This window comes from Durio zibethinus, chromosome 13 (assembly GCF_047325235.1).
Source record: "Durio zibethinus cultivar Kanyao isolate XHJ-2024 chromosome 13, ASM4732523v1, whole genome shotgun sequence".
NCBI classification, from domain to species: Eukaryota; Viridiplantae; Streptophyta; class Magnoliopsida; order Malvales; family Malvaceae; genus Durio; species Durio zibethinus.
This window is the reverse complement of record NC_143174.1, coordinates 26,240,903-26,259,247: the sequence shown is the minus strand read 5'-3', so window position 1 is coordinate 26,259,247 and position 18,345 is coordinate 26,240,903. Positions and strand designations below refer to the sequence as shown.

General features: G+C 27.6%; 1 protein-coding gene across 1 annotated transcript in view; it reads right to left on the bottom strand.

Annotated features, from left to right (window-relative positions):
* Window positions 1-1,289: 1,289 nt before the first annotated feature.
* LOC111303485 (cycloartenol synthase-like) overlaps window positions 1,290-18,345 on the bottom strand; it is a 57,127-nt gene continuing 40,071 nt past the window's right edge. Inside the window, exons 13-17 of the mRNA XM_022899790.2 lie at window positions 18,238-18,284; window positions 17,864-18,007; window positions 3,027-3,204; window positions 2,454-2,618; window positions 1,290-1,502 (exon numbers count right to left, since the gene is read on the bottom strand). Of these exons, the coding sequence (XP_022755525.2) occupies window positions 1,377-1,502; window positions 2,454-2,618; window positions 3,027-3,204; window positions 17,864-18,007; window positions 18,238-18,284 (660 nt within the window). The 3' untranslated portion in view covers window positions 1,290-1,376. The remainder of the gene's footprint in view (window positions 1,503-2,453; window positions 2,619-3,026; window positions 3,205-17,863; window positions 18,008-18,237; window positions 18,285-18,345) is intronic.

Sequence of the window (18,345 nt, the reverse complement as noted above, 5' to 3'; positions counted from 1 at the left end):
CAAAACATAGTATGCAAAATATTGATTACGTTGCATAAGTTTATGCATATATTGAAATTGACTGCATAATTGGGTTTAATAAATTGTATTATATATATTTGAAAAACTGATGCTTTTAAAGACTGAGATGGGAAATAGCTTGAAAACATAAAAAAGAAATATATGAATTGATCTACAATCAAAAGAATTATCACTTGTTATCAAGTAATAAATTAAATTGGGTTTTAATGGAATGGTTGATTGTTTAATTGTCATGTCTTAGTTATAGATAGAATAGGCAACTTGTCACATGGTTTCTATGAAAACAATTGAAAATGAGTAAAGGAATTTACTAGAAAAATTAGATGTAAGTGGAGAATATATGTAGAAAATAAGATTTTGCTACAAGATTAGTTTTATTTTTAAATCATGGAACCAAAATTGAGATAATAAGTTGAGTCAAGCTATTTGTATGGTTTTATCTTTGTTGGTCATTTATAAATCAAATATTGATATATTTTTTAAAATTTATTATTGGTTCAAATTTGACTAGTGTTCAATTTTCATGAAAACCAATTAAAATTTAATTGATATATATATATGAATAATTATTATTAAGATATAGTGGTTCATGGATTAATTGGTGGATAATAAACCAAATAAATGTTATTATCAGAAATATAAGATTTGTGACATGTATTTGGCCTGCTGGGTGTATTACACTAGAAATGATTTTATAAAATAAAATTGTATTATGAATAATCATAAAGTGGAAATTATAAGTAGCCATCCAAGAGTTAATCAATGATTACACAAAAGCATTGTTGCATTTCTCATATAGGATACTGATTAAAAGAGAAGGCATGTTATTAAAAATATTGAAGCATTTGTCAGTTACTAGCATTTTGATGGATGCTCATCAATGTCTAAGTAGCCATGTTTATAAATTAGAAAAGAACATACAAATTCAGTATCATCTCTATTGTCCCCATTACTTATTAGTAATTTATTCACCTGCTATAACCAATAGACATTCTCAATTCTCATATGTAGTATTTTATTTGGATGTTAATTGGAGATCCAGCGGACTTGATTTGATTGTTTCTATAAAATTAACATCAGTGTTTTTTTTTAGCAGATATGCTATTTACGCATTGTGGTCAATAATTGAAACTAGTTCTAGTTGTTTATAAACAGATGTTGTCAATATTTTATTAAACGTCTCACAAAAATCATAAGTCCAACCCTTCAGAAGTAAGTTTCAAAAACAAAGCTGTTTGTATTTATTTTACATATTTTTTTTAGAGAAAAAGGAAATAGTATGAGCACGTTCAACCATGCAGCAGCACTTGTTTCATATTCGTTGAACAAAATAAAAAAAAAGAAGGATTTCTTCGTTACTTTGATTTGTTAGGGGCTAGCAGTACACGGTTAAGGTATTCTCCCAAAGCCCATATGGGGAATATATTTCTGTAGGCTGAGTAACTGATCATGCAATTTTTATTGAACACTCCAATAATCTCCTGCAAAATATAAATATCATTTGATTATTAGAATATGCACTTTTTTTTTTATTTTGTCACGAGGCACAAACTATCTTTAGCTTTTTTTTTTATTAGGTTGGAGGAAGAGAATTCGAATCCAACCTTTTTTAGCATAAATTATATGCATATATCATCCATTTAAATAATTGTATTTTCCTCTTCACAAAATGACGTAAGAAAAATAATCGGTGTGAAAGATTTTGCTATACCCATCATTAATGGACGTCACAATGACAACATTTAGCCATGTACCATATTTCATATGGTGAAATTTTGTCATGTGACAATGAGTTGCAAAACTTTTTATGGAAAAAAGTTTTTATTTCAAATTAAGGGGAAAAAAAAAAAAAAAAAAAACTTCTCCCTTCCTGTTTTCCCTTTTCTTTTTTATTCCTGGCCTCTTGCTAACCTGTAGCATACATTCCAAGCTGTAACCACTGCTTCTTAACAACACTTACAGTGAATCAAGAGCAGATAAAGAAGAAGAGTGGAATCATGAGGAAAAGGCATGGGTTGGGGGAGAAGGAGATGAAGCGTGCGAGGTGAGAGGGAAAAGGAAAAGAAGCTGTTCGATGGCGAAGGAGCCATCATATTGGTCTGTGACAGATAAAAAAAGCAAGACAAAGAAAAATAATAATAAAGAAAAGAAATTCACAATCAATAGTCTAGTGGCAACATTCACTATGTAGATAATGACACATGGCTAAAACTGCAATGTGGCTTTGTTGATGTGTCATTAATGTCAGACCAAAGAAAAAATATATATCATTAATTGTGGATTGAGGTCCTAAAATTGGTCTCCATGAAAAATAAGAACTTAAAATTCGAAATTCTATAAAGTTTTGGTCCAAAATTGGTTTTAGGCTTTCAAGGGATCTTTAATTTCAAAAGAAAAAGAAAAAAGTGTGTAAAAGACAGTAAGAGATTTACTTGCTGTGGGAAATCTCCATTTTCCAACTGTGAATTGAGCAACACCTTGGCTGCACAGTGCAATGGCATTGGATCTCTGTCTGCTTGTCCACAGTCAATCAAGGCTAACATTGCCCATGCAGTTGTCACCAGATGCGACTTATTTTCGTCCAAATTTGTATGCACCTTTTCATAAAAAAGAGTAACAAATAATCACAAATTTTCAATCTAAAAGTAGAATTTCAACTTTCTAAGTTTACTCCAATGAAAATAAATGTCCAATTTTCAGGTAAAAAAATCAATAAATCTTGTAAATAGATATGGTACAACTGTTACATCTCAAGAATGAAATTAGTGCACAAAGCAACAAGAAAAACATTAAACAATCACTGATAGCTAGTTTTTTTCCCCATATTTTTACTCTTTTATCGTCTTTTTTGAGAGGAAATAAAGAGTCAAAGGTAATGCCATTGAATTAAAAAAAATGCAACATGGAAAATTTTTTTGGGTTGAAAATAAATTTTTTGCATGCGAAGGAAATCCTGAAATAGAAAAACTAGATCAGCATATAGTGTTAATTTTGAATAAAGTGACCTGTTTTTGGCTGGAAAGGTAACTTTCTCCCCAACCACCTGAATCGAGCTGCTTTGACAGTAAGAAATCACATGCTCTTCTGATACTAAAACAGTTGTGATATGTCCTATCACCAGCCACCAAACCCTTTATCCCAAACCATGTTCCATAGACAAAGCAAACTCCCCATGACCCATACCTAATTCATTTTGCACAATGTCATTAATAACAAAATATAAATTTTCAACATGACTACTTGTGGACAAATATTCTTCACTTAACATGACGACCAATTAAGAAAAGAACAATGCCAATGTCGCCAAATGAATGTGTTGTTGTTGTTGCTGCTTTGAAATGCCCTTTCTCTTTTAATTTGAAGCAAAAGGAGAGTTGACACTTTATCATCAAGACCAGAGTGCTACCACCCTAGTTATAAAATATTATGTAGACATTTGATTTGTCTATGATCTTATTACTTATCTCTCGTCGAGTTCTAATGTTGTTCTATTTGAGACTTTTATATTATATAAAAATGGGTCTCATATATTTAATTAAAAATTGCATAGCATATTGTTGGTGTCAAGCTCGACTTAAAAAGTAAAGATCTAAAATCACAAAAGATTGAAAATCAATCAAAGACAAAGATCAAAAAAGCCTTTCATATTTGTATTCCAACGTTCATATCAATGCTTAATAGAAAAAGAAAGAGAGAAATCTAAAAGGAGAATTAGCTATTGATTGTCCATACTTAAGATGAGATGGGGTATTTATACCTAAAAGGTGGTGTAAATTTGGTAATTCAATCTCTTAAAGTCAAGTTTAAGATTGACGAGGTCAACCCGAACTGACATGACAAGAGGACGTTCAACAAAAAAAAATGATAAATCAGCATACTCACATGCATGTTGTTAGGTGAAATATAGGTCTAGCTGAGCTAACATGAACTCTGAGAAATAAGGTCAACTTAACATGTCAAATCGATCTTAATAACCAAAATAGTCCTTGATTGATAATGAGCCACTTTCTTATTGGAAAAACCTATTATGCTCTTTGTAAACACCCTCTTTTGCCTAAAGATTTTTTGAAATTTATTAAGTTTCAAATTTTAATTTTGATTGTACAATTGAGTCTTAATTGGAAAAGTGAATTTGAACCCAAAGACTAAGCCTTAAATTTTATTTGTATTTTAATTTTTTAGTTTAATTTTTTGGAATTTTTATTTTTAAGTTCAAAGAGTCAAAATCAATTGGTAAAAAACAAACAAAAAACAAAAAAAGGGTAAAAAAATTTTTAAAAAGTGGAATTTTGTATGAAAAATCTTGAATTCAATTCAACCCTTAGATTCTATCTCAGATTTTAACTTTAATGATTGAATAATTTTGGAAAGACTTTGGGCTCAATCTATTAAAAAAAAAATTATATAGAGAATAAAATTTGGAGAGAAATCCTAAATTCGATTGAATTAATTTCTTCCAAATCAAAAAAGATTTAATCCCTATATAAAGACCTTGAATCTGTGATCAAAGAAGGGGTCTTATAGCAATTCACTTCAAGATCAAATAGAAATCATTGAAAAGAGAGAAAATTTAGGCAAAGTTTTGAATCAACAAAGAAGAAGCAATCAAGCAAAAAAAATTTTACAAAAATATCCGGTTAGAGATTTTAGAAAGAAATTTAAGATTTGTAGTAGGAAGCATCAATGTATGAAAGGTGAAAAATTATTGGAAACCATTGATGTAATGTTTGCTTTTTTTTTTTTTTGTGATTTTTGTATAACTTTTATAATATTTAATTGCTTACTCTTATTTTTATATTTATTGCATGGTATTTATTCTTACATGAATTTGCATGACTAATATTATATTTGCATGATAACTTATTTGCCTAATATATTTATTTGCATGATTAATATATTTATTTGTGTGATTTATTAATATATTTATTTGTATGATTATATTTAATTCAATTGCATGATTATTAATATATTTAATTCAATTGCATGATTATTAATATATTTAATTACTTGATTATTAATATATTTATTTGCATGATTATATATTTAATTGCATGTTTATTTGCATTATTATATATTTAATTGTATGTTTATTTGCATAATCATATATTTAATTGCATGTTTTACATTGTTAATAGCATGATTATATATTTAATTGCATATCTATTTGCATGATTATTAATTTATTTATTTGTGTGATTGTATGATTATTAATATATTTATTTACATAGTTATTTATTTATTTATTTATTTTTATTATTGCATAATTTTATATTTAATGGATGATATGATATTATATCTTATTACATAATTAATATTATATTTGAATGATATTTAATTGCATGATTATATATGTAATTGCAAGATTATTCATAATTACTAATATTTTTGGTTGATTATATTTGATTTTATGATTATATATTTGCATGAATGGTTATTAATATATTTGCATGGTATTTTATATTATTGCATGATAATATACTTTCATGATATTATATATTTATATGATAGTTATTATTGCATTATAATTAATATATTTGCATGATATTCTTGCATGAATATTTTAGCATGATCTAGGCATGATATTATTACATGATATTTGGCATGATTTATAATATAATTGTATGATAAGTTTACTAAAGTATCATTTAATATTTATTGCATAACTGCTTGATATTTTGATAAAATTTTTGTAGCACCATGTTTTGTAAACAAATAAAAATATTGAAATTGATTAATTTGCATGATAAAAATCATCTTTGATAAGACTTAAATCAGCTAACACATAATTAATTTGGTACTAATTTTGGACATAAAAGGGTGCTAATACCTTCATTACACGTAACAAACTCTAAAACCTTAGTTCTGATGATGTAGACCAGAACCTATCTTTTTTAAGGACCCTTAGTTTATACTTAGGATAACCCTAAAAAGGATAGATTCATATAGGTGACCAATCACACCTAGGTAAAAAAAGATTGATGGCGACTCCATGATTTTTGTGTCTAATAGGTAGGTTTTCGACCTAGACGTTATGACAATTTGACAATTCTATTGGGAACTATAAAAAGTCAAGCCATTAGTTATTTATCTATTATTATAAGCCTTGCTTTGATAGTTTTTATTATGTAATTATTTATGATTTTCATGTGGACTAACCTATTTATTTATGATTTCTTATTTATTTGTTTTGCAGATATTATTTTTTATTCACATATATCTATTTGATTACTCGACATGTTCTTTTACACACACCATACTTGCATTCATGCATAAGCTCTATACACGGGCTTTATCCTTTATTTGAAGGGAGCAAGTATCTACATTCTTGTGAAGTGATAACCTCCATGTGAGCTAACGAAAACTCTCACTCAAATTAAACCCTTTCAATTTGAGCTTATAATAGTGGGCAAGGATTGGGGTGCTCTACTAGTCTATAAAGGATGATGATGTAAGGAATAGTTTAGGAACCTTTAGATTGTTAAGCCTTTGAATCCAGCATATACATGAACCTTAAAGATCCAAACCTAGACTAAAGTTCTGCCCTCTTTTTAATTAGAAAAAACCTAAATAGGACACATGATGGGATAGTTATTATTCTTGTAAATTTATGTTATTCCTTGTATATATTTTTGCATACTAACCTTTTTATATTTTGTTATTCCTTGTATATATTATATTATGTTAACTAACTTTTTTTCTCTCTACTTTATTATGTATGCATGCATCATTGAGATTTACATAAAGAGTGATTGCTACAAAAAAATCTTAACAAAAAGAATCTTAATTACATCCATGGTGAGCATATCAAAGTTTCCCATGTGCCTGAGAATGAAGTTTGAGGAACCTCAACTTAAAAGAGGTGATTGTTTGCTAGCCAATTATATAACTACTCTGCATGCCAAAATTCATCTTAATCTTAAACAAAATGATTTTAACGATTTGGTTAGTATTTGGAACCAATTGAGTGTTAATGCCAATGAGACTTTTCCAAAAAAGTTTGGGGACCTTACATTACTTTTTTCAGTCCCTATTGATGATCAGCTTATTAGGGCCATGGTTCAGTTTTGAGACCATTCATATCTCTGCTTTATATTCAATGAGGTTAACATGGTGCCAACCATTGAAGAATATTCAACTTTCCTTCGCTTGGATCTCTCAAATCTTGATAAGGCATATTGGAAAATAAAAAGATTGATTACCAAAAAAAGCTTGCTCAAATTATGGCCATAGATGTCCAAACTGTTGATAATTGGGTAAAAGGAAAAGGTGAAAGTATTTGTATTCTATGGTCCATTGCTCATGACTTTATATACAAATATTTTAGCACTAAAAGAGGAATGGATTTGATAGCATTGGCTCTATATGGGATAATGGTATTTTCAAAAAATAATTGGTTATATTGATGTTGTAGTAGTAGATTTCTTTGATGAACTTGATTACCAAATCAACCATATTCTTACAATTTTGCTAAAACTATTAGATCTTTAAATCATTGTCGCTGAAATGAAAAGGGCTATTTTATTGAATGTGCTCAATTGTTAACCATTTCAATGAAAAGACATATCGAAAATAGCATTCGTAAATTTTGCCAGCCATATTTCTCTGCAAGTATTTTTATTAAGGAATTCTGTGAAATTTAATGGCCTACAAAAAAATCCAATGAAGCATGAACCTTATTTCTATGCAAGCTCACTAGCCAAAATGTGATATGGAGAGCTCTTTGGATGCTTTATGGACCAGTGTTATATGGTTGTGAAGATAAGTTTTAGGTTCCTCTTTTAGGCCTTTAAGGTACAGTGAGTTATTCTTTCATCATGATGCAAAGATAATATGACTATGAACAATTTATCCCAACCACTTTCAGACATAGTAAAATAGAGTTCTCATATGTTGAAATTGATGTTTCCATAAAGATAGCCAAAGCCTTGCAAGCTTGAAATTTAACCTCAAAAGAAAAATAAAAGAAGGCACTCAAATGAAGTTTCCATAAGTATTTTGTGCGGCACATTAGGTGAGGTAAAGACATTAAAATCCCTGAAGAAACAACTTTAAATGGCCTAATAAAATCACCACATCTTGATCCCTTATTGGTAGTGAAAACCACTAAAAGAAAACTCTAATTTGAAAAAGATGAATTGGAGCTTGAAATCAAAAAGCGAAAAAAAGAGTAAGAAGAAAAAATGGACAAAAAGGTTTAAGCACTCAAACAAGAAAGAGATGAATAGAAGAATCTTTTTTTTCTAATCTCAACATCACACAGTTATCCACTAATTCGTGAGTTAGCCTAAGTTTTAAAAAAAGTGGATTACAAGCAAATATGCAAGAAAAAGATAAAGCACTCACCGAAGCACAAAAGCACATCCAAATGCTCAATGAGGTAGTGATTGAAATTGAAACACAAATGGGTGTTGTGAATGAAAAATGTGAATAAGCCAAGAAAGCATATGTGAGAAAGCATAACCAATTAGAATGCCTGCTTGACCAAATCACTATGGCTACCTATAAAGCCAAAGACATGGTAGAAAAAGTTAAAGAATAGAAGACAAAGGTACCACCGATGGGAACTTATGGCCAAGAATTACTAGCTTTCCCTAATGAAATGCAATGCCAATACATTTTTTTCCACAATAAACTTTAAACTTTTCATGGATGTAATATTGAATTTGGTTAGAAATAACTTTTAATTCAATGAAGATTTTCTTGGTTAACAATTGTTATGTGGTAAATCATCCTTATTGCATTCATGCATTCATACATAAACATCTCTCTAAAGCGCATGATAATAAGTCATCTTAATTCTTAAAAATTATGAAAAATCAAGGTTTAAAGATAGCTCAATCTTCAAATAATTTGAGGCACTACAACACTAGATATCAAGCAAGGATCATGGAAGAAGAAAATACTATTTACCTTTAAAAGCTAGAAAAAATAGAAAAAGAATTGAAGGGATAGTTGGAAACTATTACTAAGTTGCTAAAGAACATGAATAAAGAAAAGAAAATGGTGGAAGAGGTGGTGTTACAAAATGAGATTAATCTATTATATTCTCCTGACTTTGGCTCATATTCAGCACATACATCTTAAGAAACCCAGCACCAAATGCCATTCACTACAAACTAGCATTATGTATAGATTGACATGCCAACAACTACTATTCTTACTCTCATTACCCATATTCTTGACATTAAGACATCTGATCCTACACAAGTTTTAAATCTTGATGATTTCAAAGAGCAAGAAAAATTACAGATTGGTTCTGTTGAAACTAAAAAAAAGCTCTAAAACTCAAAAGATAGATCTAATAGAAGATAGGCTTAGAGCCATTGAAAGAACAAACTTTTATGGGTCAATGGATGTTACTGGATTATGCTAGTTCTTGATGTCATGATTCCACCAAAGTTTTAAATGCCCAAGTTTGAAAAGTATGATGGGATCAAATATCCTATTACACATATTACAATGTATTATCGTAAGATGGTTGTATACATTTATAATAAAAAGTTGCTCATAATGAAAAGTTACTCATCCATATTTTTTAAGACAATTTTACTAGGTCAACTATTAGGTGGCATGTAAAACTGATAGATCTTGCGTCCATAGATGTAGAAAACTTACAAATGTTTTTATTACACAATACAAATACATTATAGATCTAACATGAGATCATATGTTTCTACAAATGATGTAAATGAAGGATACTAAAAGTTTTAAAGAATATACCCAGAGATGGAGAGATTTTGCTACCTAAGCTCAACCTTCATTCATTGAAAAGGAGACCACAATCTTGCTTGTTAATACTTTTAAGGCTCCTTACTATAAAAGGATGATTGAAAATGCTACTAAAAATTTCAATGATTTGGTAATTTCTGGAGAGATTATTATAAATATCATCAAGAATAAAAACCTTGAAGGTGATAATGTAAAAAAATAGGCTATGCTAAAAAAGAAAAAAAGAGATGCTCAAGCTATTATTTATGAGAGGCAATAAGTTGAAAGCTTCACCCTATATTCTTCTTACATGATGTAACAACTTTACTATCCAACCATCAACAATATCTCCTAAGTCCTTATGCTCATCAACCAGTCATACAGTCACCCAACTCTTGGCCAATTACTCAACCTAAGAATGGGGTGAAAAGATAAAGAGCTCCTATAGATCCAATTCCTATGACATAAATCGAGCTATTTCTTCAACTTATTGAGAACTATTTGATTGCACCAATTTATTCATAACCTATAAAGCCTCTCTACTCTAAGTGGTATGTGGCTAATACTACTTATGACTATCATCCTAAGATTGCTGACCATTCTATAGAAAATTGAACAACATTGAAGTATAAAGTGCAAAGTTTGATCAAAAATAGATTGGTGAATTCTGATCAAAAAGCAAGAACATATGTCATCATGCTTAACCACACTGGGGCATAATTTTGAGGGAGTTTTTATAAATATCTATCACTTTAGGAACTTTAAGAAATAATGCAAATTTGGAACATTCGAGTCTTTTATGTCAGTCTTTTATTTATCTTTCATCATTTCAATAAAGTGAAACATGCATTTTCATTATATTTTCTCATTTGTTCCATTACTTTTATATACATACCTTTCACATTTCACCCACTCTTATGTTTTAAGTAATGAATGTTCAGACAACCATAACAATAATTCAAGATTCAATTTTAAAAACATCATTTATATTGATGGAATTAATAAGTCGAGACTCTTAATCTGTTGAGATCATTGAAACAAAAGAAGACAGGTTTCACGAAACGAAACTAGCATGAGATTTCACTCATTCATAAATGAAAATGATATAATGTGTGACTTTTTTATGATAGTTCACTCACAAGTTTGCCCTTAGTCAATAAATATTCTTCATTTAGAGTATTCATATTTAAAATGAGAAATGATCATTTTTTTTTTACCTTTCACACAAGGAGTAAAATTATCCATTTGCTATCTTATTTGAGCCTATTGGATTTTCTTTAGAAGAAATGCTAATCAAGGATTATCCTCCATGTTGAGGGATAAAGTTTGAAAAAGGCTTGATTACAAAGAGAAAAACAAAAAAAAAGTGAAGATCTCTAATAATTTCAAAGGCAAAAAAATAAAAAAATAAAAAAACCTTTATGGTGTTCAGATCCTTTTTGAAAAAGGATGAAAAATACAAATAAAAAATGTGAAAAAAAAGAAAAAAATGAAAAAGAGAGAATTGATAAAGAATGTGAAAAAAAAATCAAGCTACTCCATATGATAATAAATGATCCTTTGGTTTATAACCCTTTAAATTAATTTTAGGCTTATTTTATTCATTTCTTTCATAACCTGTCACCCTAGCCTACGGTACATCCTTTAAAAGTTTATTTTGATCGAATATGAATACCCAAAATTAAGAGTCATGAATTGAACTACGACAAACTTATAATAGGAATGTTGAAATTTTTGATCAAAATGTCATTAATGGATTAAAAGAAAAAAGAAAATAAGAAGAAAAAGATGTGCAAAAAAAAGTTAAAAAAAAAAAAGAAAGAATGAGGAAGAAAAAAGAAAGAAAAAGAAGAATTTAAATTGAAAACCCAAAAAGGTGGTTTAAGTAACAAAAAGGAAACTTGAAAAACTACATTGATAAGGATTCCCAAAAAATAAAGATAATGCTTGAATTGATGAAAGATCAAAAATATCAATGGAATGAGTTATTGAAAAAGAATTCAGAATTAATTTGTTTAGAAGTATATGAATATTCATTATCTTAGATGTTGTTTACCTTTCCTAGCATTTAATTTGATGATTTATCCTAAAATGATTTCTTTTCCTATTTATTCTTTACTAGTTATAATAATGAATACCGTTTCTTTTATTTTTCTTATTCTTCACCATTTATTTCTTCCCATGATAAATTAAAGAAATGTGATGGATTATATTTGGTATTGAATTCAAATGATGATGAATAAATGAATGACTATTATGAAATATCCTTACATTATTTCAAAGTGACTAGGGATATTGAAAATGAAATGTGAAAGATGAAATAAGTTTAAAATGATGTTGATCCTTGTGACTTACAAATGAAAAAAAAAAAACATTTTAAATGTTGAAATCAAATGATGAAGCTAATGAAGAGGAATTTTGGGTCATAAATCAATTAATACATTTGTTGGCCAACTCCAAAGAAGTTGAAGAAAAACATGATGAGAAGCCCATTGAAAGAAGGAAACTTTGGATTTGGATGATATAACAGATAAGACTACTTGATAATGTATGATAGCTCATGTTGAAAACTATAAGTGTTAATAAGTTAAAAGAGGTAAGAAGATAAATCAAGAGTCTTGAAAATCCTCTAATTTACGATAATTGAAAAGATAAATGAATTGTATAGCATATATTTCATTCACCATATGCATTATATGCATTCATCATACTGAGAATATTGCACTTATTCATAGCATTCATCATGCATATTTGAAAAAAAAAAGTCTAAAGTTTGAAATTGGATAGGAATTTTGCATTCATGTATTGTATTCACTACATTCATGTTGCATATATCATCACATTTATTGCACTCATGCACTTCATGTTTGGAAAAGAAAGATCAAAGTTTAAGTTGTAAAATTATGATAGAATTTTGAAAAATCTTTGGCTCATGCATTCATTGTAAGCACACATTGTATTCATCATATTCATCCCATACATCATGCATGTTTGAAAGGAAGAAAAATTAAAGTTTGAATCTTAAAATTGAATTTAAGAATTGTGGAAAATATTTTCATTCATTCCATGCATTCATTGCATATGTTTGGAAAGTATGAAGGAAAAACTAGATGAGAAAATAATTTTGAAAAGAGACATTGGAAAGTAATCAATGATGATTCAGATGAGATATAGAAACTCAATTTAAAGGAAGATTTTTTTTAAGTTTCAATGCCTCTATTAGGGAGGAGCTTTTTCAAAGGTAAGAATGATCTCATTTTATTTTCTAAAAGTTTCAAAGCTTCAGTTGTGGGAGAGCATTTTATTTTTCAAAGTTTCAAAGCCTCAGTTGTGGGGGATTAGTTGTGAGAGAGCATTTTATTTTCAAAAGTCTCACAGCCTCAGTTGTGAGGGAACATTTTATTTTTCAAAAGTTCTAAAGCCTCACTTGTGAGTGAGCATTTTATTTTTAAAAGTTTCGAAACCGCAGTTGTGATGGAGTATTTTATTTCCAAAAGTTTCAAAGCCTCAATTGTAGGGAAGCATTTAAAAAAAAAAAAGTTTCAAACCTCTGAAGAGGAGCCTTTGCAATTTTTTTTTTTATTTTTTTACCCAAACAAAATGGATTTTTTTTTTATTTGTACAATTCATGTTTCATAGAAAATGCACAAAATAATTGTAGACACCTTATTTTGTCCAAGGATTTTTCAAAATTCATTAAGCTTCAAATTTTAATTTTGATTGTGCAATTAGGCCTTAATTGAAAATGTGAATTTTGGGCCCAAAGATTAAGCCCTAAATTTTATTTGTATTTTAATTTTTTATTTTAATTTTTTTAGTCAAAAGAGTTAAAGTCAATTGGTAAAAAAAAATAAAAAAAGGGTAAAAATAAAAAAATTTATTGGATTTTGCATGAAAAATCTTGGATTCAATTCAACTCTTAGATTTTATATCAGATTTTAACTTTAATAATTGAATAATTTTGGAAAGACTTTGGGCTCAATCTATTAAAAAAAGGAAAGATTACATAGAAAATAAAATTTTAAGAGAAATCCTAGATATGGTTGAATTAATTTCTTCCAAATCGAAAGGAATTCAATCCCTATATAAAGACCTTAAATCTATGATCAAAGAGGGGGCCTCACAACATTTCACTTCAAAATCAAACAGAGATCATTGAAAAGAGAGAAAATTTGGATAAACTTTTAAATCAACAAGGAAAAAGCAATCAAGCAAAAAAAATTTTTACAAGAAGATTTAATTGGAGTTTTTGGAAATAAGGCTAAGATTTATAGTAGGAAGTATCAGTGTTTGAAAGATGAAAAATTGTTGAAAACCATTAAGGTAATGTTTTCTTTTTTTTTTTTGGTGATTTTTTTATAACTTTTATAATATTTAATTGCTTACTCGTATTTTTATATTTATTGCATAGTATTTATTTTTGCATGAATTTGCATGACTAATATTATATTTGCATGATAACTTATTTGCCTAATATATTTATTTGTATGATTAATATATTTATTTATGTGATTTATTAATATATTTGCATGATTATTAATATATTTATTTGTATGATTATATTTAATTCAATTGCATGATTATTAATACATTTAATTGCTTGATTATTAATATATTTATTTGCATGATCATATATTTAATTACATGTTTATTTGCATTATTATGTATTTAATTATATGTTTATTTGCATGATTTATATTATTATTTGCATGATAATATATTTAATTGCATGTTTTATATTGATAATTGCATGATTATATATTTAATTGCACGTCAATTTGCATGATTATTAATTTATTTATTTGTGTGATTTTATGATTATTAATATATTTATTTACATAGTTATTTATTTATTAATTTATCATTATTGCATAATTTTATACTTATTGCATGATATGATATTATATATTATTGCATAATTAATATTATATTTGAATGATATTTAATTGCATGATTATACATAATTACTAATATTTTTGTGTGATTATATTTGATTTCATGATTATATATTTGCATGAATGGTTATTAATATATTTGCATAATATTTTATATTATTACATGATAATATACTTGCATGAGATTATATATTTATATGATTGTTATTATTATATGATAATTGATATATTTGCATTACATTTTTGCATGAATATTTTAACATGATCTAGGCATGATATTATTACGTGATATTTGGTATAATTTATAATATTTTTGCATGATAATTTTAGTATGATATGATTTAATATTTATTGCATGACTGTTTGATATTTTGATAAATTTTTTGTACCACAATGTTTTATAAATAAATAAAAAGATTAGAATTGATTAATTTGTATGATAAAAACTATCTTGGATAAAACTTAAATCAGATAACACATAATTAATTTGGCATCAATTTTGAGTATAAAAAGGTGCTAATACATTCTCTATATATAAGCGATTTTCGAACATTTGTTTTGATTATGTAAATTAAAATTTATTTTTTTTAAGAACTCTTAGTTTACACTTAGGACGACCTTAAAAATGATAAATTCACATAAGTGATCAATCACACTTAAATAAAAAAAAGTTTAGTGGTTACTTCGTAATTTTTTTATCTAATAGGTAGATTTCTCAACCTAGACTACTCTTTTGACCATAAAATACTCATAATATATACTTTTGGAAAGTTTTAAAGAGAAACACCTTATTGTAGCTCTGTCTTTGACTTTAGATGGAGCTTAGACCAAGAGTGAGTTCGTATAATTATTTTTGTAAGCATCCAAACCGCCTTTACATTAATTTCGGTAAAGATTTTATTGTACTTTAATTTTTTTAACCGTATAACTATTCATTTCGAAACGTAAGCAAGTGACTTAATCATGTAAATTTTTGTGTGTTTTTGTTTGCCTAATTTCTTTATGGTTTTTCCTATGTTGTTGTTTGCGTAATTTTTCAACTTATTCCTAGCTACTTTGTTTCTTAGATCATATGCTAGAATAAAATATGCATGACTTTTAGAACGTAATATCTATAAACTATAAATAAAAAGCATCCTCAAAAGTTTTAGAATTTGACAACTGTACTCTATAATGAAAAAACCATATTAACTTTTATTTTTTAGTTAATGACTAAAGCAACGTGACTAAATAATCGTTACTGGTTTCTTTTTTGTTTATAGATAAAAAGTATCCTGAAAAGCTTTCGAGTTTGACAGTTGTACTCTAGAATGAAATGATCATATTAGCCTTTATTTTTGAGTTAATGACTAATATCTTTTCATTTTATAGTTGTCCAACCCTGTTGAATTGAATCTGTTATGGGCTTAGGTGCTGGCTAGAAGACAAGTGAATGAATTTGGATACGAAAATACATGGATCTGCAGGTAACTGCATGGTTCTTAATGCCACATAACTAAATAATAGTTACTGATTTTTTTTGTTTTCTTTTGGATGATCGATTTAAACGTAAGAAATTTTTTTTTTAAAAACTTTGTTTATTTACTTTTTAATCTATTACGTGTATTAAAAACAATCTCATAAGAGTTATTTATTTTTACATGGTTGATTTCAATTGGTTTAAATTTATTTTTTTATTAATTAAAAGGACAATGAAAGAAAAGATTAAACAAAAATAAGTTTCCAAAGTTTCAATTGAAACTTGAAAGTTACTTCTATATAAAATAAAAAAAATATATTTGTACATTTTTATTAGAAGAATGGTTCTTGACATATATCCTACCTAAAGATAGGGTTGAAAATTTTTTTATTGTTGAAAGTATTAAAGTGTTTTTAATGATTATGGATTGAATTAAAAAAGATGAAAGCATCTAGAATCAGAGAGGAGAAAGACCAATTGAGGAAAGAGGAATAATGAAAAAAAGAGCGAAGTAGTGATTACATAAAATAAAGGAGTTTGGCTTGAGAAGTTTGAGAAAACCATGTTTTTGAACTTACAATAAAAATTAAAGATATGGTATGATGGTTAATGATTACTCTTTCTTTTAGAGGTGGCAATTCAATAATGGATTGTGTAATTAATTTATATCTAACAGTTATTTTATTTTCTTAAAATATCCTGACACAAAATTTCATATATTTTTATATAATTTAATGTCTGTTTTTAGAACACGACGAGAGTAAAACAATCAAAATAAATTAAAAAAATCAACTCCTAATTTATTTGTTACATTTTTATAATTTATTTTTAAATTTTTATTCTTTGTGCAGCTTTATATTTCTTTTTTATTTTTTTGAATAATATTTTTATTTTATTTTTATATTATATTTACTATTATCAATAAATAAAAAAAACTACATCTTTCAATTACCTCGCAAATTTAAAAATTCTTATGATAACAACAAAGTGGGAGGTCTCATACTAGTGCAAGAAATGGTTATCGAGTGTGTTAACGTGAATTTGGTAAAATTGCCTTGTTCAATCAGTATAAATTCTGTTTTTTAATTGATAAAACAATGCAAATTTTTACTATTTCTTCTCGTGGATATACATAAGCTATCAAGAGTTATGTAAGTTCTTGTGTTTCTGGTTCTATATTCATTTCTTTTTATAAATAGATTTGCTGTATTATAAGATCAAATACGTTAGGACCTAATTCTAAAAGGAACTAGCTAGTATCAGATCACCCAATTTACAGTTTTTGACAAAAATTCTTTCAACAAAGGAAGTAGATAGGATGATGGTTCAAATAAAAATCCATGTTCTAAGCCGATCGAGTTGATTTTTTGAAAACTTAAGCTCTCGAGCCATCTACAAAATTTTTAACGGTAAAAACAATAAATATTTTTATATTATTATTTGTAATAGCGTGTAAAAACATGACACAGAATATTAGCTAGGTGTGATGGTTAGGATTTGGTGAGGTTGAGTGCTACAATTTGTCATCTAAAGAGGGGTATCTTATATATCGCCTCTAGATCTGCCCATAAATTAAAGCTTGTTCTTAGCTAGCTAGCTCTTTGAACTATGAAAGAACTATATATATATATATATATATATATATGTATCTTCCTTGTTCAGTGATTAATGTCATAATTCCTTGGATTGATTTGATTTATCTTAATTACGTACCTTAGATATGGGTCTATATAATTCTCAAGAATAAAATATGTGCCAATAAACAGTTAGAGAAAGATACCATGATCCATCAGGTAGTTGTATACTCTCAACGAAGTTGATTGCTTTGCCAATGCAAGCTTCTATTTCTTTCTTTTTGTAACTTGGATACAGCTTGAGAAATAATTTAAGGCCTTGAATTGCTGCCGAAGTGCATTCCACATACCTAAAATTATCAAATTTTTGAGTGATTACAGTAAAGCACATTTTATGTAACCCAAAGGTTACAAAGCTAGCCGTAGCAAAGAAAAGATCCATGATATATATGCGTGCTCGAAATATATTGAAATTACGCGGTGCATGTTAGTAATAACAGAACAATCAGTTGTCACTCCCCAACCAAAAAGAAAAACATATATAGTAAGAAAACTTAAAACAAATATTTTCCTATCTTACTGATAGTCAATGATTATATCTCGAAACATTTCAGCTGGATTGAACATCTGTAATACAGGAGAAAAAAGGTTTAAACTCAAACAAAATCATCTCTCATTTATTAATTAA